This window comes from Aulonocara stuartgranti, assembly GCF_965226115.1.
Source record: "Aulonocara stuartgranti genome assembly, chromosome: 23".
NCBI classification, from domain to species: domain Eukaryota; kingdom Metazoa; phylum Chordata; class Actinopteri; order Cichliformes; family Cichlidae; genus Aulonocara; species Aulonocara stuartgranti.
The window spans coordinates 13,317,161-13,338,939 of NC_138958.1; the positions used below are offsets into that span (position 1 = coordinate 13,317,161).

Below are 21,779 nucleotides of genomic sequence, written 5' to 3' on the forward strand. Positions count from 1 at the left end.
TAGGTTGTATTTTTCTGGTAAGACAGGTAAGAGTCTCTTTCACTTCTTTGTGCAGATTCTTAGAAGCACTTTGTTGCTTTTTGCAAACAACTTTAAAGCTTCTTTTTTCTTTACACAGAAACCTTTTAGTTGTCGACTTCAGAGGCTCAACCTCCTCGCTGGTTTCAGTCCTGCTTTTGTGTTTGTCCTTTCTGCTCAAAGAATAAAAAGAACATGCAGCAGTGCTCCGACGCTTAAACAGCTTCGTGTGACTTCTTGAAATGACGTCAGCCACATAAGTTCGAGATATCTTTGAGTTTGTTCAACGCAGAAATAAACTGACACACAGGAGTGTTAACATGCAATACAGCAAGTATGGATATTTATTTCAGATTTATATCAAAATACCCTCGATATAATGAGACATATTTACAATACATTGTACAAAAATATGAAACTGCAGTCGGTTTCTGCTTCTAACAAATGCAGACTACTGGAGAGAAAGCTGGGCTAAATCCTGTGTCCACACAGACACACTGCATGTACTCCTGTGAACTGATTAATACATTGTTCTTAGTGATAAAGCTACCAAACAGTTTGGTTCATGAAGGAAATCATGCAGTTCCCTTAGAGCAAGTTAAAAAAACAGAACTATACAAATTTATATACATTTAACTCCAGTTTCCTCTACCAAAAGATCAAAAAAATACTTTTGCTCTGCAATAAACGAGAATAAAACGACATCAGTCATAACTGTGAAACACTGGGTGGAGTGTTAGGCCTATATGTGGCTACATCAAATGAAATACCATCATTTAAACACGCACGCACTCAAACACTTCACAAACAGACCTTTCAAGGCGATGCGTTGGTCTCACAACACATGAAAAAACATTTTTTTAAAAAGCAAAATACGGAAGCTACAGCAGAAAAACAAATCGCCCATCAGCTGACGTAATACTTCTGAGAAGAAATGTTTGAAATGACTCCTGCCACGAGCGAAAACCAGTGTACTCGACTAAAAAAGGGTTACAAACTAAAATACACTTTTGCTACGGCCCATAGCAGAAACACAGCCCTAATAAAAGCCCTCTTACGCGGTTCCATTCACGCTTTGACTCAGGAATGAATCGTGAACACTTGAAACCTCAAAGCAATCTGGGAAGTCCTCAGCATTTCTTAAGTGCTCTCAAGAAATTACAACATAACAATAAAATGTAAAAGAAACAAAAACAAAAAAATGCACCTTTTGCTCAACACCTTTAAAATAACTTGGCGGGACAAAATGAAAGTAAGTGCGTCTGTGTGTTTGTTCTCAGCAGGCTTTGCACTAAACAGCAGGTTTTCAAATGAAATGTTCATCAGCAGGCGTGAAATGACAAGTGGGGACGCAGCGGCGGCGGTGGCTGCGTCTTACTCTCCCTCCTCCTTGATGCGCTGCTGTTTGTTGCGGCGCGAATCCAGGTCGAAGGAGAAGTCGGACCACTCGTCGCGGGGTGGGAAGGAGATGGTCTGGCGCAGGGTGAAGCGCACGGCGTCGATGACGCGCTCGCCCCGCGCCTCGGAGGAGCCCACGCTGACGGTGGAGGCGCTGCCGGTGGTGCGCACTATGTGGGGAGGAGGGGAAAAATCCATAGCCTGTCGGTGCTCCATGATGCCCTTCCAGATGATGTGCTGGAACTCGGCAGGGATCTTCAGCCTGGACAGGTCCTAATGGTCATTACACAGGGGAGCGTTAGTATTCGCAGGGGGAGCCAATCTTCTCTCTAACCCATCAAATGACTCGTGTTGGATAGGGAAGGGCTCACCTCCATGTTATAGTTCTCAATCTGGTAGATGTTGGTTAGGCCCTGTGCTGTGAAGTAGTCCAAGCAGCCGGCGCAGCCCAACCGAATAAGGAAGCTGCAGGGGGAAGAGGAGGAGCGTGTTAGAGTTTGACATTTTTAGAGGTTCTCACCAGAAATACGTACGGAATTACTCGGTATGTTTGGAATAAAGCTTAAAGGTCGCTCTGTTGATGCTCAGTGTAATTCTTTAAATAGTCCAGTGAGGTCACCTTTACAATCTGCACGGTTATGTTTAGTTTCTATTGTTTTCTATTCTGTTGCCGTAATTATGACTCGACTGTTCCCTTATTCTAATAAATCTACCGTTAAGTATTTGTAGGTAACTATAATGACACTGTCATTTCAAATAAATTCCATTTAACGAGAGGTGAAGCGTCACTGATCGTTCTCAGGTGTCGTGTTTGTTTCTGACAGTGGACTTTCCCGGTGCCCCCCTCTCACCACGCTGGCATTAAAACCAGAAAGTGGGAACGGACGTCACACGCAGCTCGAGGTTTAAACCCGCCTCTGCGAGCTGCTTCGTTCCTCCCGCCTCCTTCCAAAGAATTTTTTTTGTTGTGTTTGGGGTTTAATTTACTCGAGCGTACAAATAGTCCGAAATTACAGCAAAACGCACAGAATTGTGTCCAATCAGTGATCGTGTTGTCTGATCAGTGCAGCCATAAATCTACAGTTTTGTAGCGATGGCGAGGGAGTGTGACTGGCTGAAAAGTGAGGGGGCTGTGCTTGGTGAAACCACTGTCAGAAAAAAAAAATGAACTAAAAAATGAAAAAGTGTGAAAACAAAGCGGTCTTAGATGCGTTTGGTCACGTGATCAGCTCGCTGTGTGTTGTTGAGCCTCCGCACGCTTTGAAGACGAGCACAGAGTCTTCAGAAAGGACTAAAGGTGATGAGTGGATGTGTGGCGCTGTGGTTTGGTGAGGTACCTGGAGATGCTGCTGTCCATGGGGTATGGAGGAGGGGGGGTACAGTGGGAGGAGGGCACCAGGGGCAGCTGTGGCTGCAGGGCGTGTGTGGGGCTCAGTGAACTCATGTCGGCATTCATGGGGATGTGAGTGCCCATCATGGGAGTCACTGCAGAGACAAGAGGAGCTACTGTGAGCCTTTGGGGTGCGGGGGCGTGCAGAGGTCACTCTGTACTTGACTAATAATGCATCATAACAGGTGAGGAAGCTGCACTGGGGGAGGGGAAGTGAAGCGTTCAGGTCCCCTCCCGCCTGCCTCGACCCGCCATCTTTACAAAAAACCCGGAAACACGGGATTTAGGGGAGCGCGGGGCGTCTACGACCCGAGAGAGATGGGAGGAGAAAGAAGGTGGCGCACTTACTGTCAGTGAGGCCTCCAGACATGCTTGACGGAGTGAGCGTGTTACGCTGCTGGGGGTTGATGAGCTGGCTGACGGAGGGCAGCTTGTTGACCTTTCCGGGAGTGGGCGAGGTGGAGCCGAAGGAGGGCTGAGATGACATGGAGGTTCTGGGGTGGGAGAGAGGAGGAGGTGACGGTTACTGACAGCATTCAGCAGAAAACAACATGGAAACATTTTTATTCTAGTGATACAGAAAAAAAACAATCAGTGTCTTCCCTGCTACTGTCACCAGACCCTCGCCCCAGGAAGCCAAGGAGATGGAAATATTACAAATATTTTACGCATCTCTACTGCAACTTAGTTTTTTATCGTTTCACTACTTTCTCCCAGAATTTCTCCTTCGACCACACGGGATATAAAAGATGGACGTAGAATCTGTTCTAAAGCTCTCAAACCAGATGTAACAGGCGAAGGGGGCTGATCAGAGTAAAAACCAGATGGAAACTGCACACTGATTCACTAGCTGGCTATTAGCACTCTAATAATAAGTGCTGAATAATCCTCTGACTCTAATAACGATCATAATTTTCAGTGTGAGCTGAAAGTAGTGCCTGAGATCATCACGCCATCAAAAAGCTGAGGGATTTTTCCCAGCAGACTTAATCTCCTGCAGAGGAGTCGCCTCCTGCTGGACAGGTTTATGAAACTGCTACGCTGGCTTCACCGTTCTGATCCAGGAGCTACATCCATCTTTTACACCAGGGCTGGGTGTCCTGCAGGTTTTAGATCTCACTCTGGGTCAACACACCTGAATCAAATGATTAGTTCATTACCAGGCCTCTGGAAAACTTCAGGACATGTTGAGGTGGTAATTTAGGCATTTAAATCAGCTGCGTTGGATCAAAGACGCATCTAAAACCTGCAGGACACTGGCCCTCGAGGCCTTGAGTTCCCCACCTTCCCCTGCTTTACACAGTCTATAACACAGGTGTCAAACTCCAGTCCTCGAAGGCCAGTGTCCTGAAACTTTTGCACGTGTCCCTGTTGCAACACACCTGAATAAATGTAGTAGGTCATTAGAGTCTTGCTAATGACCAGTGAGACTCCAGTGAGAGCACACAGCACAGGACTACTCGAGTCTCCAACAATAAAAAGGCTTTAGCCCCAATTTCATCTCTTAACAGGCACATTTTCCAACAGAACAACAGGGAAAATCAGCAGTGGGCGTCACAATCACTGCATTTATCAAACCTGAAAGTGAAACTCTTAATATTAACTGCAGCATTAACTTTCTATGTTTCGACAAAAATCAGCAAACGCAAACTTATAAACGGAGAAAAATTCAAGCCGAAAAACCCCATTTATTAGAATCTGACAGACAAAGTGCAGCAGCCGAGTAAAATCATCTGTTTTAAACAGAACGGTTCACATCTTCCTCCGTTTAAGGAGATCTTTTATTGAGGAAAATGAAAAAACAAGCACACAAACTGTCCCGCAGTGACTTTAGAAAACATGACCAGCATCAGCAAAAAAAAAACCAACTCAAAATTAAAATCTAGAGATTTGAGTCCAGCTCTCGCAACAATGCAAAGACGCAACACACTTAGTAAGAAATAAGAAATCTAAAATGATTCCTGTCCACAAAGTACAGTCTTTGTGGATAAAAATAATGCATGCAATTCACATGTTCATTTACAGTTCAGTTCAGATTAGGAGGGGGATCACGCAGGCCCGCAGCCTACCGAAACCCTCACACCGTCTGTCGCGGCTGAATAAAAACAAGACGTGATCATCCAGCATTTACAGCAGCAGCAGAGAGAGAAACAGAAAGTTCACATCCTCGGTGTAGAGTCCCGGGACGCACAGGAGGAAGCAGGTCACAGAAATCAGAGTTGATGAAAAGGAGGCGGAGAGGAGGTCCGTTTAAGTCGAGGGAGGAGGAAGAAGAGGAGGAATGTGGATTTCAGGAGGAGCTGCACCGCCGTCTCTGCTCTAATGCAGGTTCCAGGAGCTGGCTACCGAGACGGGTTTTTATCAGGCTGCAGGAAGGAACCAGAAAGAAGAGAAAGAGAGAGAGAGAAGAGCAGAAATAAGGGCTCACTGACAGAGAAGGAGGAGGAGGAGGAAGGAGCGAGGGACCCCAGAGAGGTCCAGATGTTCAGAAAACTCTACAAATGTTCAAGTTTGAGATTCAGGAAACTCCTACTGTACTGCAGTAACATGTGTGTCCAGAAGATGGCAGTATGCACACACAGATCACAGCCTTTTTACAGAATGGTGTTATTTGACATTTAAAGGGAAAGAAGGAAAGGTCTGAAACACTGCTGTTGACAGAACCTTTTATTTCCAATGCTGAATACAGTAATAAACTCCAACAGGTCAAAGGTTTTACAAAGAAAACTGGGAAAAGCATGCAAAAATGGACAAACGGGAGAAGGATAAACACCAAATCCCAAGATTCTGGGGGTTGGCATCAAAATCTGATAGTGTCGAATTTGAAAAACTCTTCAAAAATTCTGCACTCTCTGTCTGAAATTAAACGTCTGCTTTTTAAGCTCTTGTTAGTACTGAAGGGCGGACGGGCAGCAAAAACAGAAATAAAGTCAAAGAAAAACAGCGAGTGCAAGCACTACGTCACTGCGAGGCTGTCTGCCTTCTCTTAATGGGAAACTAGAACATAAGCAGTAATTATCATCACAGCGCTGTCAAACTATCACTTACTCCCATCTCCTCGTTTCCATAGCTTACAGTGAAAGAAGGGAGGCGGGACGAGGACGTGTGCGTTTGAGACACTTTTAATTACGCCGAAGCCGATAGATGAGGCCGAGGCACGGATTCTGTTTGCTGCTGTTGTGTAAAAACTTGGCAAAGCACCCAAAGGCGTTACCGGGAACCTTCTGGAAGCGTCTCCCTAACAAAGCGCAGCCAGGTACATTTGTCACGATTCATCAGTGTTGGCTCGTGTCCCATGAGAGAGAGCAAGAAGGAGGAAAGAAAATGACAAAAAAAACCCCAACAAAAAACAGCTTTTGCTTGGACGCGAGGCTGAGCTGATTCGGAGTAAATTCTGGGAAACGCTGGCTAACACCTACTCCAGAGCGTTTATTATCAGCTCTTCTAGCTGCAACGCTTCAGCGGCGGCAGTAAATACAATCAAGAAATCTCATTTATCAGTGCAATCCACAATTCAAGCAACAAGTGAGCCATGTTCAGTCAGTTAGTCATCAGTGCCCTGCGTTCGAAAGACAAACAAACCTCCGCACAAGCAAAGAAGACGTTTACTGAGGCAGAGAGTGCAGCTGCATGCAAAGAAACAGTTGAATTCAACGGTGAAGCTTGCCCGTTCTGCACATCTGTGTTTCACTCCACCAAGAATCTGTTCTGGTACTCACTGTTTCTGCAGGAGGTTCTGCTGCTGCTGTCTGTATGACTCTATTGTGTGCTGCGGCAGGAACTGCATGAGTTCCAGCGACTCTTTGATTTTTACCAAAATCTCATAGATTTCGCGTCCTTTAATCTGAGGGGAACAGATAAGACGAGAGGTCAGTGAGCAGCTCAGACGCACCCCAAGCCGTGTGAGACAGCGGAGCCACACTTACAGGCAAACAAAAAACTTCCTCATCTGTGGATCTTCTCTTCTTGATGGCGGACATCTGTATGCCGTGGGAAACCTGTCGGAAGGCTGAAAAAGAGAAGAGGAGAGCGTGAATACAGCGGCCGCCGTGCTAAAGAGAACAAGTCGACCTAAGACAGAGCAGGAGGGGGAAGAAGCGAGGGGAAAGGCGGGTTAGTGAGAGTCCTCGACGCCAGCTGCATGTCGAGGAAGACCAAAAGCACGTCAGCCCGTCACCAGCCCCGGCCCTACTTACGGCGTTTCGTACCCTCACTGCTCTTTGTGGCGTCCGTTACGTGCTGCTTCCGGATGCTGTCCTCGTCGGCCTTGCGGTCGCGGCCCGGGCAGGCGCAGATCCTGGCTTCGAAGCAACGGCGCCCTAAAACCTGACCGCTGGGAGACAAAGACATCCTCTGTCAGAAACAAAGCACGGCCAACGAGGGGGGGCGACGGAGGTGGCGGCGGCACGGCTTACTCTCTGGTTTCCAGGGTGACGATGATGAGAATCGGGCGTCTGTTCATTCCGCCCACGCAGCTCGAGTTGCACATGAAATTGTACAGAATGGTGGTGAATTCGGTCCCCACCTGAGGAGGAGAATGAGACTGCAGGTGAGTGACGGCGGCAGGCGCAAAAACAGAGGTCGTATTTGGACATATTTCAGGTTCGGGTCATTTAAATTGGTTTAATTATGCAGAATCCAAATGTTTAACCAGTATTTGAAAAATGTGCGTCTTTGAAGCTTTCATGGCGGCACTGAAAGCTTTGACGGAGAGGTTGGCGAAGTGTCGAGCAGCTGAACATGACAGCGAACTCGCTGTCTGTCGCCATCCGAGTCGTTTGTCGCTTGGATACCCTGTAGGTTGATGGACAGCTCACCTGGGGAGGCTCATAAGGAACCAGGACGCTCTGTCTCCCAGTGATGGTGTCCTCCACGTACTGGGCGTGGCTGTTTCCCTCCACGCGGATCAGGTGGCTCGGCGGCGCTATCTGACCTGGAAGCAACGCGAGTCGTATGGTCAAACGCCAACAACAAACAAAGACGGCCGAAGTGAAACACGAGGCGGTGGGATTTCGACTGACCGTCGTTGAATTCGCGGCTGAGCTCGTGGTTCGGGCAGCGTTTCACCACCTCGGTCACGTGTTCAGCTTTTTTGTAAACAGGCATGGCTCTGATCACGGCACCCTGGGGAGGAGTGGTGAGGACTTTGATCTGAATGGGACATGTCTTGGCGATCTGGCAGTATAACTTCTTCAGTTCGGTCGAATACTGCAAAACAAAACGAGAGAAAACACAAAAGATTACAGAAAAGTTTTGATGGGGGATTGACTTAAATTTTAAAAGCACAGATTGATCACAGAAACACCCGAGACGTGATAGTAAATGGATAAAGTCAGGGGGGAAAGGCTTTTGGAAACCTTATTTTGGTGGAAACTCTCAGATTCCTGGTGACCAGTAAAATTTAATTAAACTAATTTAGCTTAAAAATAAGTGCACAGCGGTGTTTGAAGGACTTTGGTAACACCTGCTGCCTCAGCTGTGCACTTCTGGCTCCCCTGAAGCAAAAAGGGTTAAACTGAAGACTGTGATTATGACCCACTTAAATAAACACACACAGCACTCGGCCCTACAAGTGACTATTGGCCAACCTCAAAGATGTCTCACAGACAGCCTCTGGGACTTCCGAGGAGCACCATAAAATGGACCCCTCCAGGGGCAATTAAACAGGGCTTGGCTTTCATCTCTGTTAAAGCATCTGATGGCCACTCATCACACAGAGCAGCTTCTGAAGCGCCTGGCAGGCTGGAGCTGCATTAGGCTGAGTGCAGGTGGATGACAACGACTCCGAGTGAAGGAGCGGAGGGCTAATCGCGGCAGTCACAAAAGATTCATCAGCGACGAGCCAAAATGTGATGGTTGATCACACAAACTGGCTCAGGCTCAAGTGTGCAAGCCAGGAGTCTTGAATAATGGATGCACCTTGATCCTTGGCACTGTTAGAAGCGATAACCAGTAAAGGCATCAGAAAGACCGAGTTCTTACTAATAGGCACAACCCAACTGTGTACACAAGCCATTCAAATCACTGCTGTGCAAGCAGAGCTTTAAATCCTCTATGTGCACAGAGCTGAGGGTGGAGGGGCGGAGGGGAAATTTTCCTGTCAGTTTCATTTCTGAGTGATGAAAAGTGAACATTGTGAAAACTGCTCGGGGCTGTGTTCGGGAACAATGCAACATAAAATTGCACCTCTATTAAGTTTGCTTCCAATGAAAAGAAGCACATCCCAGGAACCGTCTGTGCTCACTTTAAATATTACACAAGCTTGGCACGGACATTTTCTGCTCTTCTCCTCAGGCGCAACCTCTCCTTTCATCAGGACAAACCTAAAAGTGCACCTCCCCGTCTCTGCCTTATGCCTGCGTTTCGCCCACTGATGCAGTCTGCTATTAAACGCAACTTTTCACATGTGCTGCTTTCCTCAAGTGACCCTCTTATAGTGACCCAACGCCAACGCTGCAGCGCTGATGCTCACTGCTGGGAAATACGAATGCAAAGCAGAAAATTTTAACAATAAAACTGCGTTTTGATTCGTGCACAAGGACACGATAGATTGACTGATGAGGGCAGTTTAAGCTCAACACGGCAACTGAACTGACTCTTCCTTAAAATCAAAGCAGCTTTCTAGTAGCTTTAAAAAAAAAAATGCCTCCAAGATGAATGGCTGTAGTTGCCCCCTCGCTCCTAACCTGATACTCCCCGTACGCCTCTGTCAGTCAGCTAAATGAGGTGGAGAAGCCAAGCAGAGAGATGGAGGAAGGGGGGCGAGGGTGTGGAAGAAGAGCAAAAGAGAAAGAGAGAGGTGGTGTGTAAAGGGTCTGCACAAATCTGAGCCTAAAGATCTAATCGCGAATGTTAGGCCAGAAACACAAAGTTTGTTTAGATGATATCCTACAGTTTCAAACACACACACATGCACACACACACACACACACGAGTGGCCCACCCCAGCCCTGAAGCTACAAACTTTGAGTGCACAGCTCTGTGCTGCTGCTATGTTTGCTCAGCAGTGAGAGCAGGAGCTGCTGATTGCTGAAAGCAGCATGCGGTTAAAGCCAACACTGTTCAGGGTGGAGGACAGCCAGTTGACTGATGGGGATTCAGTGGCTCACACAGGGTGCGGCGCTCAGGTGTTAACATGTAATTATGAGCCTTTCATTGGTCACAATGTGAATTACACGGCCGAGGAACACAAGGCGCACAATGCAGAGCCGCTTAATCACAATCATTTGAAAGAAAACTTCTGCGAGTGTTTGCAGGAAACACACGTGATGCATTGTTCAGCTGGCACGGGGCAAAAGTAATAAATGACCTAAAGTGGCTGGACTTTTAAATTCTACGTGCACATCTGGAAAGCTCGGCTGGAAACCGTGCGGACACAGCACTGCAGCTTTCAAGCTACAACGAAAATGCGTCTCTGGGATAATCTGACTACGCGCAACATGCAATTTGTCCTGATACTCGGACATAGAAAGTAATTGCACACATGCAGCTAATGCACACAAACACACAGCACAGGAACACAGAGACACACACTTCCTGTGTTGCGCAGGTTGGGGCAGGCCCACAGTTGTAGCGTTCCTTTCTACCTGACAGGCGCTGCGGGCGCATGCAGAAGTCAAGTCCTGACAAACATCAGGCCTTAAACAAGCAACGTTTGGCGCCTCTGGTCTTGTCTTCTTCATACCTGACATGTCATGTCATGCCTACAGCGTCTCCCAAACCTGTTTAATTCAACAATAATCCAAAGAGTTCTTTTCCTCCCTCGCTCTACTTTTCTCTGAAACTGAAGCAAAGCACCTGCTTCTTAAATCTAAAACAGGGGGAAAAGTTGAACATTTTAGCGGACAATCTGCTCGGCCGAAGCTATCAGCACCAATCTCGACCACCCAATCTTAGGGATGACACCTGCCCCCGGGCAAGCAGCATCACGTAGCCGGTGTTGAAAGAGTCAAACATGTATCTGTCCCTCTTGGGATTTGCCAATCAAATGTCTTCAGCAGAACAACTGTAACTTCAACTTTAAAACTGAAAGCACAGCAGGTGGGAAGAGGTTTAGGGGAAAAAAAAGCAATCGAGGATTTTCTCCTTTTCTTTTCAGATGGAGAGCAGCCAAAGTTTGCTAAACATGCTTAAAATTATTTTCAAAAACTGTTTGATCTGCTTATCCTTGAAGGAAGCGTTTGAGCTGCCAGCACTTTTTTGTCGTTCCAACCTTCAATTATAACACAACAATGATTTCTGTGTTGAGAGCACTCCAACAAACTCAGTTTGGTGAGGTCTGATTTAAATTCCTCCTTTTCCCCCTGATGACAGACTAATATCTGCCTTTTATATTTATACCGCCACAGCATGAGCCTGCTTTCTGTTGCTGTAAATCACTGCTGCAGGTACTCTGTCAGAAAGCGGAAAAAAAAGGAATCTTGTAACTTAAACTGTAAGAGAAAGGGCTTTTCCGAGAAGATTATGGAGAAATCCCATAGCCCATATCATAAAAACCTTTTCAACTCTGCCTTTTTAAAAATTTTCCCCTCCACCTTTTCCCATCTGTAGCTTTCAGGGTTTGTCTCTCTGCGACGGGCGAGTCGTGACAAGCTTCTTGACACAAACAAGTCTCAGCCCCATCTCGTGAGGCGTGGGACGGGCCCGCAGATGTTCCATGGGCAAGTTGCGTCTTGCCGCCTTTCGCTAGAACACTCTTCTCTTTGAGCATTCCTCCTCCTCCTCCGGCGCAATGTGAGATGCAACCATCAAGCTTAACTCTCTCAAAAAAAGACAGAGCCCACTCCAAGAGCACAGGGTTCAGGAAAGAGGCACACGGTATTTACACAAGTATTATCTACAGGCCCTCAATCCATTACTGTAATCCCCCTGGGCTCAACAGCGTCCCAGTGATAGCCCGAACCATGACATTCCTCTCCTTTGACTAAATATGGTGGCAGTTAATACACACCGCAAACACAACTAGTCTTTACCCTGACAACAATGGCTGCCTCCTTTAGCGGCGCAAAGAAGATGAAACATCTCTAAACTTGTGTATTCATTTGACCCGGCGATTGTTTTTCTCTAACCGAGCGCTGGGGGAGGGAACGCCGTGCAGGCTGCAGGAGTGCCGGCAGGAAAACCGTGTGGGAGCAGTTTCTGAGAAACACTGACGTGTTGCACCTTTTGCTGTGTGCCTCATCCTAGACAGGAAGAGGTTAAGGTGTGGGTTAGGGATTAGGTGTGTCTCCATCAGAACAGTCATCAAACAGTACAGTACACAGTCCACTAAGTCCCCGTGGAAGATCCCACAGGCCTTCAAAAAGGGGGCATTAGTGGATCTATGCACAGAGCAAAGCTGCAGTGACATCTACGGTGGCTCTCTGCCATCAGTCCATCAGTCCAGCAGTTGAGCTTATTGGGCTGAGATTATGGGAGCTTTACGAAAGATCTCCTGAGATCAGGAGAGGGAGCCTCCTTTGAGATGGGAACCGACGCTGTAATCACTCTTCTTTAGAATCAGACTGGAAGCTGCAGCCAGCGAAAATGACTCTCTCTATGAGCCAATCTGGAAATCAACAAAACGATGTTCGGCGGGGAAACGCTGTAACGAATCCTCTCTGACAGGATCAACTGCATTTCAGAGTTGAGTGACATTTAACCTGGCTGCGAGGTACAAAAACAACAACGGAGCATGTGGAACCAGCCCGACCTCACAGAAAACATTACAAGCAATCAGTCACGTGCTGGTCATCATTTATTTGTGCATTATTGTTTTCAAGGCCAACTCCAGATGAGCGCTCTAAACAGGCTCTAAACTCTAAGCAGTGCAGTGCATCCACTTCCTGGCTCTTATTTATGTATGGTCAAAATCAAACTCCAATTAAAAACAGTCATTAAAAAGCAGTCTGTGTGTTTGTTTTCATGGACATAGATCGTAACAACAGGAAGTACGTGTCATGTCTGCAGTAAATAAAGGAACCAAGGAAACCTCCCCGCCTCTGTTACCACAGGGAAATAAATTGACATTTAAGTCAGACGTGTATTTTAACTTCTCAAATGGGCTCAGTTACTTGTTCCCAGTGCAATAGCTTTATATCAGCAGCACATTTGCAATCTCCACCAACACTGGTGGCCAGTTGAGGAGGATAATGATGGTGGTGCTTCAGCTCTGAAACAGGAACAGCTTAGAGTTTAGCTGTCACCGAGGGAAGTGAACAAGCTTGTTGTCGATTATGTGGTGCTGCTGATGTAAATGTCCAACTGGCTCCACAGCCTCTGTGCACAGACTGGTTATCCACAGGTGTGCAAAGTTGTTATTCTTGCTAATGTAAAAGTCATCGTAAGGAGGTGCTTTGCACAAAAGGTGATGCTAATTACTTTTTAATGGCTCTGATTTTGTAATGCTACCCATCCTTCGCTAGGAGAACAAACTTTATTTCGATTGGTTAACTGTACGAGACGATGTTGCACAACAGCACTTGTTTGTGTTTACTGCTCTCATATTTTAGCGCTCGTGCCCGTTTCTTATCCTTGTGGAGACTTTGGGCGACTGCACTTTAAAAAATAGAATTTATACCAAAAAAATGAGTTTTTAAAAATATTTTTAATGTTTTTTTAAACTCTGAACTACTAAATAAAGTTAAGTCTTTAATCAGTGCAATGATTGTAAGTAGCAATCCCTGACTTTTCCATGTTAAGCCAGACCAATCAAACCAGTCTTGCATCATGTTATGACTGTGGGACACATCGTTGGTTCCCTGCATGTGTCTACGACGGGACGACTGCGCCTGGGGCGTGCCGCTCACAAACCACAGTGTGAGCCACCTCACGGTTGCACATCAGACAAACACTTTTGTTTTTGGACTGAAAATGAGAGGGATGACTGAGGCACTGTGGGAACTGGGCAAATGTGACGATCCCACACTCGGCGTGGCCAAGGAGTAAGGCGAGATCGCCCAGCACTCCCTGAGTTTGCCTGGAAGCTACAGCACGTTAAATTCGGCGCATCAATGCGCTCAGCAGGTTTTCCTCAAACGGCCCGCATTTTTGACTGTTAATTGGAAATTTTTAATAAATATGTTTCTGTATTAAGCGTTTTCTGCTCCGTTATGTAATAACTGACATGTCACAAAGTTACGTCACCCAGATTCTGTATGTGAACAGACGGGGTTTCCTTTGACGCCCACGCCGTCACTAGATGATGTGACAGCTGTCCCAAATTATGACGCAGGGACAAAAAGCCGCCGCCAATTTCGTCCGCTAGAGTGCATTAGTGCACCGACCTTGCGCCTCTGTTCCCGCATCGCCGCAGATCGCACACATTAACAACCGAGCAGGCGGGGCACTGATGCAACAGCTGTCCCTCAGCCCTGTGATGCGTAATGACAGAGCGAGAGGAGCCGGTTGAGTCTGTTTAATGAGTCGACGATGGTGACATCTAGCTGCACGGGAAAGGAGCAACGATTCAACCTGTTTACCTCTGTCATCAACAAAGCATCAGTAAACTTTACCCGACTTCTGAGGAAAAGGGACATTTCACTTGAGTGAGGTCACTGTGAGACTAATAAAGGTTTAAGCTTCTTCATTTTCACTTTAACCTGCCACACATGCAGGGCTCTGGTTTCCTGTAGAAAGTTGTTTTTGGTGCTTTGTCAAGAAGTTTTAACACTAAATGACCTGCACTGTTAGCAGTTTGGTTAGCTAAAATTAACAATTCCCAGACATTTTTGTATCTAAAATGGTCGAAATATGAGAAAATAGCACATTTTCTGTCAAGTGAGACAACTCAAGCCTTACTTACTCAAGCTAACACATTTCCTATCACATGAATGAGTGCATCCATGATTTTGACAGTGTATGCACTCTTCCCCCTGTCAGTGAGAAGTTAACTTAAAAACCCTGAGGTTCAGTCCTGATGTAAAAATATCTCAGGTGACATTCTTCCCAGCCAGAAGTCAGATAAGAAGTTCATAGGTGAAAGTGTCTCTTTAACCTCCACCCCGATAAATCATCACCTCCTACAATGATGGGTTAGGCTGACAGGCAGCACATTTAAATTTATTACACAATAAAAAAATGACAAAAGCTTTCATTCTTTTGTAGCTATAAAAGTCATATCTTTATCTTGAGTGCTGATTGTTATGATGTGTAATTAAAAACATAATTTATGGAACATAAGATAAAGAAAACATGAATGCAGCCTCTGTCCAGCAGGACAGGAACGATGGGAGATGGTGTAACAGAGTCTTTCTTCTTCTTCTCCCTATTTTCCGTCTTTATACTTAAGTAAAATTCCAGCTTCCTGTATATCTTATTTAAATCAAAAAGTTCATGTGTTACTTAGTGTACTCTCTTAACCTCCAGTACTCACCTGTTGATCAGAAGTGAAGCGCAAAGTTATTCTAGTTAATGCAAACTAAACCATAAACACATTTATCTGATCAATATTACAAAATTAACTTCAATTAAATATTCGGTAAATGTTCTTAGTCCGAGTCTTTTCTCACTCTGGTCAAATTTGACCCCACTGGTCAAATTTGTGACCAGTGGGGTCTGCACGACATTAATGCGAGACCTCTTGCAGAAAAGGAAGTGGAACCCCGCTAACTTTATGCAGGACTCCACAAACACTGAGCGAACACGGGTCTTACCGTCCAGGTGGCAGACTTTGCTGTGCTGGACTGCTGGAAGGACACGTCAAAGGTGTGTGGGCCTGCGTAATCTGTGTTGGATGGGATGGCCGGTGAGGGGGAAAGGGCATCGAAGGTGGAGCTGGGCTGGGCGTAGGGCGACGGGGCGGTCACGTTGTTCTGCGCGTGGTCGTTGTTGTAGGGGCTGGTGGAGGTCGAGCCGCCGTTCTGAATGTTCTGATCCATGCCATTCAGGAGCCCCAGGTTTGTGTACTGTGACTGAAGATGGAGAGGAGGGGGAGGGGGAAGAGCGACAAAGGTGTTCAGTCACAGATGCTTCAGACGAAATGTTTTGTGCAAATTTTGTAATAAAGAAATAAAAACAGTTAGCCTCATCCAAACATCAGTGATTAAGGTAGAAGATTAAGACAACACATGAAATAAACACGTTCTCCCTACAAAGCCATTTCTTTTCCCACATATATTCAGACAGGACGAGTGGAATTAAAATATGTCCCCTTTAGAGAGGATGGAGAGTACTCCTGGGTGGTAGCCAGCCCCTTCTTGCTTGCTCTCCTTGCAATTCACCTCATTCCTTTCCATTTATAAACAGCACATTCCTGGAAGAGGTGCCATCGCTCGTGCTCTTTAGACGGCCATCAATCTTTCCAGGGCCTCTCGTTTATTTCGAGCACGGCTGGCCACAGCTGTCCGACTCACACCCACTGCCCTGCCAGGTGTTAGTGTTGCTCCAGATGATCAACAAAACACTAGGTTGGTAGGTTAGATAACTATTAGTCAAGGGAGTGACTTATGAATCAACGATGCCGCTTTATTACACACAGATCCATAGACACACCTGAGAGAGGTCACTGGAGTCAACCTCGGCATACCTGTGCAGCAGCGCCACAGGGGAGCGGCTGTTTGGCAGAGGAAGGGGGGCTTAAGCCCCTCAGAAACAATGACACCGGAGCTTATAAGGAGGCTGCGTGAAACAATTATGCCGGGCATGCAGGTGTTAAGAGACAAGTGTTTTGTGAATGGAGCACACACGCACGCACAGAAAGAAAGAAAGTCCTTCCTGGGGGAGCCCCTGCAGCTTTTAGTGGGGACACACACGCTCTCACACAAATGACTGATTATACGCACGTATTACAGGTCTAAGAGTGGCTCTGTGGATCTAATCAGGGGGAAAAATGGATGGTAAGAAAAACAAAGTTCTTTTTTTCCCCACCTACGCATATTTTAAAAATGAAAATAATCCCCGTTTCCCATGGGAACGAGCTCGGTGGATTTATTTCCTGTTTGTACACCGTTTTCCCGTAAATGAAGCGCGAGCGATGGTGATATCAGAGTGATTCTTTTGAACTATGGTGCAATTCCACTGAGGCACTCAGCCATTGAGAGATGACACAGCCTCCCCCAGTACCTGATGCTGGCAGCTGCTATGGTGGATCTGACAGGCACCAATTATCAATGCCAAATGATTATTCTAAAGAAAAGGCTGATGGTGGCCTCAGACCAAACATAGATAAAAGCAGAAGCATAAAGCAGACAGGCTGACGTAGACTATACATTAAATACAGGGCCTGAGATAATGCTTCTCGTGGTGTAAGTGAAAATCAGGATCAAAGATGAGGATTTGAGGATAAAGCTGTAATTGACCAGATAGCGAGGTTTCACCTGAACTCATCGCGTTTTAATGTTTAATTGGCTGGAAGCAGGATATCAGCTTTTAGAAAGGGCAGCGTGAGGGACTTTCAGGCCTTCTCTTCATTTCCTTTAATCAGATCTTATTCCACTATAATACAGCCAGCATTTAATAACCACTTTAGCAGCTCTTAAAAATTCCTTCTGTTTATAGCTGACGCTGTGTTCAGGCCTCTGGGATGCCACGGCTGTGCAAAGCAGAAGCGCAGTAAATCAGCAGCAGCCTTTAATAAAGTTTACAAAAAGCTGCGCTTTCTGTTCGAGGCCTGAGAGCTCATTTCTTTGTCTGAGAGAAAATGCTGGGCTAACGCTTCAGACCAGCGGCAAAAGGACACTGTTGACCTTCACAGCGATTGCCTGAATTACCCACAACACATAGCAGGGATATTTTAAATACACGTGGCAGGGCTCATTTAGAAGTTGCTGCTGCGGCGTTGGGTTCGGCGCGTGCATGCATTCAAATCAATGCATTCCTCGCTGGGTATGCGACCAAATGAATTCACTGAATAAATATGAAATGTTAATGGTGAAAATGCTCTCTGCACTCCCGCCAAAACTCTTGTCTAAAGAGTCGGTTCGGTGCTTTTGACTCGTTTCTCATCAGTTTAATAGCGCGAGTGTCATTATCAGCAGCATCGCGAGGCAGCAGAGATTGTTTTCTTTGTGAGAACACAGATCACAGTCTCTGATAAACCCAGAAAATTCCACAGACGTAACAGCAGTCCCCTACGCGGAGCAGAAGCGCCACACTCTTTCAGCACTTATACTGACCAACTGAAAGCTCCACAGTTTCTATCTAGAGCTTCTAAAATCCTCCTGTTGCTGCTGCTTTGTGTAGCCGCAGAGCGCAAACACTGATAACGCCAAATCTTGAGAGACAGCAGGAGCCAGATCAGACCCAGCCTGAGGGGGAAAGAGCTCATTCCAGGCTCTCCGCTGACCCGCTCATCGTTGGACCAGCGTATGAGACCATCTGGGGAGGGAGACATTAAAGGCTCAACAAGGCCGAGAGGGGGGAGGTGAGGTGGGGCTGGGTGGGTGGGGGTCTATCGGCACCTCATACCTGCTGGGGTGGGCAGAGCAGGTGATTGTATCTACATCAACATACCATTAAAGCAATTACAACCCCGGACAAAACAGCAATGCCTGGCCGGCCACCATCTAATGGCTGCAGCGGCTCCCAGGAGACTGGGGACCGGGGGGAACCCGATACCCCGCACACGCACGCACTCACACTCAGACACACACACTGACCTGGACACCACTTAAAGACCCCCTGCTCAACAACTTAAAAAGACAGCGAACTGACACACCTGCTATCCGCAACCTGCAATCTGAGAATCTATCACCGCTCGGCGTTAGCTTTGGTTTGGAATTCAGTTAGTGGGAAAAAAAAGAAAGAAAGAAAAAGAAATAACAGACATATATATGGAAAAGCAAAAGCACGATCCAAGGAAAAGAGCTGAGATTGAATTGTTTAACTTAGAGTTCGGGTTGTCAATCATATTTGAAAAAGAAGAAAATAAAGCTAAGATGATATGTTTGCCATCGAGCTCGGCAAACACAGATAAGGCAACAATTATGGTTTCCCTCTTAGGGTAAAATATGAATCTACAGGAACAGATTTTTTTTTCATTTTTTTTTAAAGAATATGTATCTATTAAAAACTTTTTCCTCACATTTTACTCTTTAAACTTTTGTTGTCTTTGGTTTCAACAGAACAGAAGATTTAATGGAAAGAGAAACGTGGCGCCACGTTAAATCAAAACCATTTTCAGTTTTGTCCCCCCAAATTTTCCAACTTTTACCAAGAAACAAACTCTGAGACATAGAAACAGATTAAATCCTTTCCCGCCACACACACACACACACACACACACACACACACACACACACACACACACACACAGCAGCCATTTCACAAGAAGGAAATATCCAGATTTGTGTTTACATTCCCCTGCTCTCTGGACTGTCACATCTGCAGTTTATGTCTCAGTTAGACGAATACACAAATCCAATCTACGGAACGTTAAATAGTGGCATAAAATCTACGCTTCAAACTACGAGGCCTTTTTCTCTGATGTGTCCTTCACGCCAGGGAGGCTGGGGGACCAAAGAATGGAAGCGAAGGCTGATGCCCTGTTTCCCGCACTGCTCTTACCTCGTTGTAAGAAGTTGTGGTCCCCGTCTCCAGGTACAACATGTTGGCACTGAGATTGAGCAGAGCTGCTGCTGTTTGCTCCACTGGCTCCAGGATTCCACAAATCTCTTTTCCTCACTCTAAAAGGAGTGATGTGGACTACAGATGCAAAGTGGACAAGCAGAAGCTCCTATAAGAATCTATGGGATGGTCATATATACCTTGGAAGAAAAGGGGGTGGGCCTGAGGAGCTTTACCTGTCCACACCCAGAAGAAGAGGCCTTGCTCTGCAGAGAAAACTCTGCAGAGAAAACGAATGACTTTGTCGACTTGGCAGCTTTGTTTATAATGAACTGCAACCAAAATAAAGCATTTCAGACGTTTTATTAATTTTTATATGCAACGACGTGACAACGCAGAAGGCAAAGCGACAGAAAATGGAGAAAAAAGTATGTTTTTGTCTTGAATTTTCAAAAAACAGCGCTGTTCTCAGACGAATTAAAACTAAAACATTTTAAATGAGTTTTTAACAAAAAAAAGAAACGCCTCGGGTGGTTTAAAATAATTTTCCAAATTAGAAAAAAAGAGATGAGAGAGACGATTAATTCCTACAGTGCAGGCCGCTGAGTGGGAGCTGCGGTCTGGGCTCGGGACAGATACACAGTTGCTTGTTAGCATAAGAATGGCTCCCCTCTGAAGCCCCAGAGCACTCTGAATGGAGAGGCCTGCAGGAAAACAAAGGGACTCCCGTAGATTACTTGTATCTATCAGAGATGACTGCTGTAGATCTGTTTTGGAAACATGCATTGTTTCTCGGCCTGTGTAATGACGGTGGGACTGAGCCGCTCGCTCTCCTGTGACTCCAGCAGCTCCAATAAGAGTGGCCTAGTGAGTGGGATTCAATTTAATTGGGAATCATACAGTTTGTGCAGAGAAGCTTCTTACAACTGTTGGGTGATGCTGAGACATTTTTTAATGAATTGTTTTGATTAATATGAACTAAAAACATGCACAACGCAGATGTAAAAAATAAATAAATAAATAAAAATTCACAGAAAATTGACAATATAGGCTCAGATGAACATCTAAAAGAGCATGTGTGTCTTTATATAATCACATAAAATGAGAATTATTTTGACTTAAGAGGGCATACTGCAGATATAATGATATTTAGATATGGCCAGCTGATCTGCTCCATGACAGAGGTAGAGGAGGAGGAGGAGGAGGCCAGTCAGCAGGGCACACATCACTCCTTTGGTGACGGGGGGATGAAAATCTTGCCCTGTGGTCAGAATGATTTGAAAGTTGTCTGAAATCTAAAGCACAACTGTGACGTGCAGTCAGTGTCTCCAATCATCAACCACACCCCGCTCAGGCCCCGGGGTTTCAGGCCTGCAGGTCAGCCTGTCACAAAAGGCAAATCAACACTTTAAAGAGCTCAAGCCAGTGGCCTCCTAAGACTCCCGGCCACAAACACGGGCCAACCTGCAGCTTCTGAGGGTGATCATTTGTTTGGCAAAACAAACTTCTAATTATGTTAAAACAACAGTGACCTGCGAAAGAGGTTAGAGTCCTCAGTTTGTGGCTAATGCAACGAAGGCAGGAGCTGAACTCCAAAACAGATCCATTTCTACAGCAACGTACTGATAAGCGTAAACATTAGATTCGTGATGGGTAACATTATGACTAAAAATGTCATGAAATAAACAGCTGGGTTCTTCAAAGACCCCAGTCGGTCACTTGAAGGTTAACTGCGTCACCTCGGCTGCTACAGCGGTGAGAAACTGAGTTGGAGCAAGCGGCGACTAAAGATCTGCAGATCCAGAGGCTCAGACAAAAGAGGCTTTGCTAAAGTTTTTCCTTTTAAAGAGGCTAGTCCTAAAGTCCGCTAGATTAGTTTAGTATCGGGTGTCGGGCTGCAGAGGCTGCAAAGGCACAGACACCTGACCTAAAACAGAGTAAGCTGCCGTCCTCACTGACAGACGCAGATGGTCGACCGAGCAGCAGAAAGCATCACTTGGGTGGCAAATCCCAAAATCCTCACAATCAACTGCCACCAAATCCTGAATCACTGAAGCTGCTTTTAGGGAAGCTAATTTATCCACAGACACATTTTATAAGTGAAAGAGAAACTGGGAACATTTTCAGCAATGATTTTTACGACCTTCACTGACCAAATGGCTGCAGAGTCACACTTTTGCACGCTAATTCAATTCTTTTATTTAAATACAAATAATCAGACAAGTGACGACACTGTAAAACAATGTGCTGGGCATCTTACCTTCATCTTTGCATTAACAGAGCAGCCGGGATGTTTTTACACCTGTTTTAGCACTGTGTCACATACATACTGGTAAGTAAAAGGGCTCAAATTCAGTGCTGCAGACTCCGTTAAAATCGAAACTTCACACACTGAGAAGATGGAAAGTATTTTAACTTTTCAACTTCACCTGCAACCACGGAAACCCACTTTTAGTTTTAGTTTCCGAGCTGAAGCTTCTGGAGGTTCAAG

The 21,779-nt window shown here is 45.8% G+C and overlaps 1 protein-coding gene across 6 annotated transcripts in view; it reads right to left on the minus strand.

Moving 5' to 3' along the window:
• Positions 1-333: 333 nt before the first annotated feature.
• tp63 (tumor protein p63) overlaps positions 334-21,779 on the minus strand; it is a 61,589-nt gene continuing 40,143 nt past the window's right edge. For 2 of the 6 annotated variants that reach the window (XM_082523206.1, XM_082523204.1), the window contains 11 exons: positions 15,439-15,696; positions 7,828-8,014; positions 7,624-7,739; positions 7,222-7,331; positions 7,003-7,139; positions 6,733-6,815; positions 6,526-6,650; positions 3,155-3,300; positions 2,754-2,901; positions 1,788-1,881; positions 334-1,689 (listed from right to left, as the gene is read on the minus strand). In XM_082523206.1, coding sequence (XP_082379332.1) covers positions 1,393-1,689; positions 1,788-1,881; positions 2,754-2,901; positions 3,155-3,300; positions 6,526-6,650; positions 6,733-6,815; positions 7,003-7,139; positions 7,222-7,331; positions 7,624-7,739; positions 7,828-8,014; positions 15,439-15,696 — 1,701 coding nt within the window. In that variant the 3' untranslated portion in view covers positions 334-1,392. Of the gene's footprint in view, positions 1,690-1,787; positions 1,882-2,753; positions 2,902-3,154; positions 3,301-6,525; positions 6,651-6,732; positions 6,816-7,002; positions 7,140-7,221; positions 7,332-7,623; positions 7,740-7,827; positions 8,015-15,438; positions 15,697-19,288; positions 19,469-21,779 lie in introns of those variants that run through there. The other 4 variants (XM_082523207.1, XM_082523208.1, XM_082523205.1 and 1 more) reach the window with 4 other exon arrangements.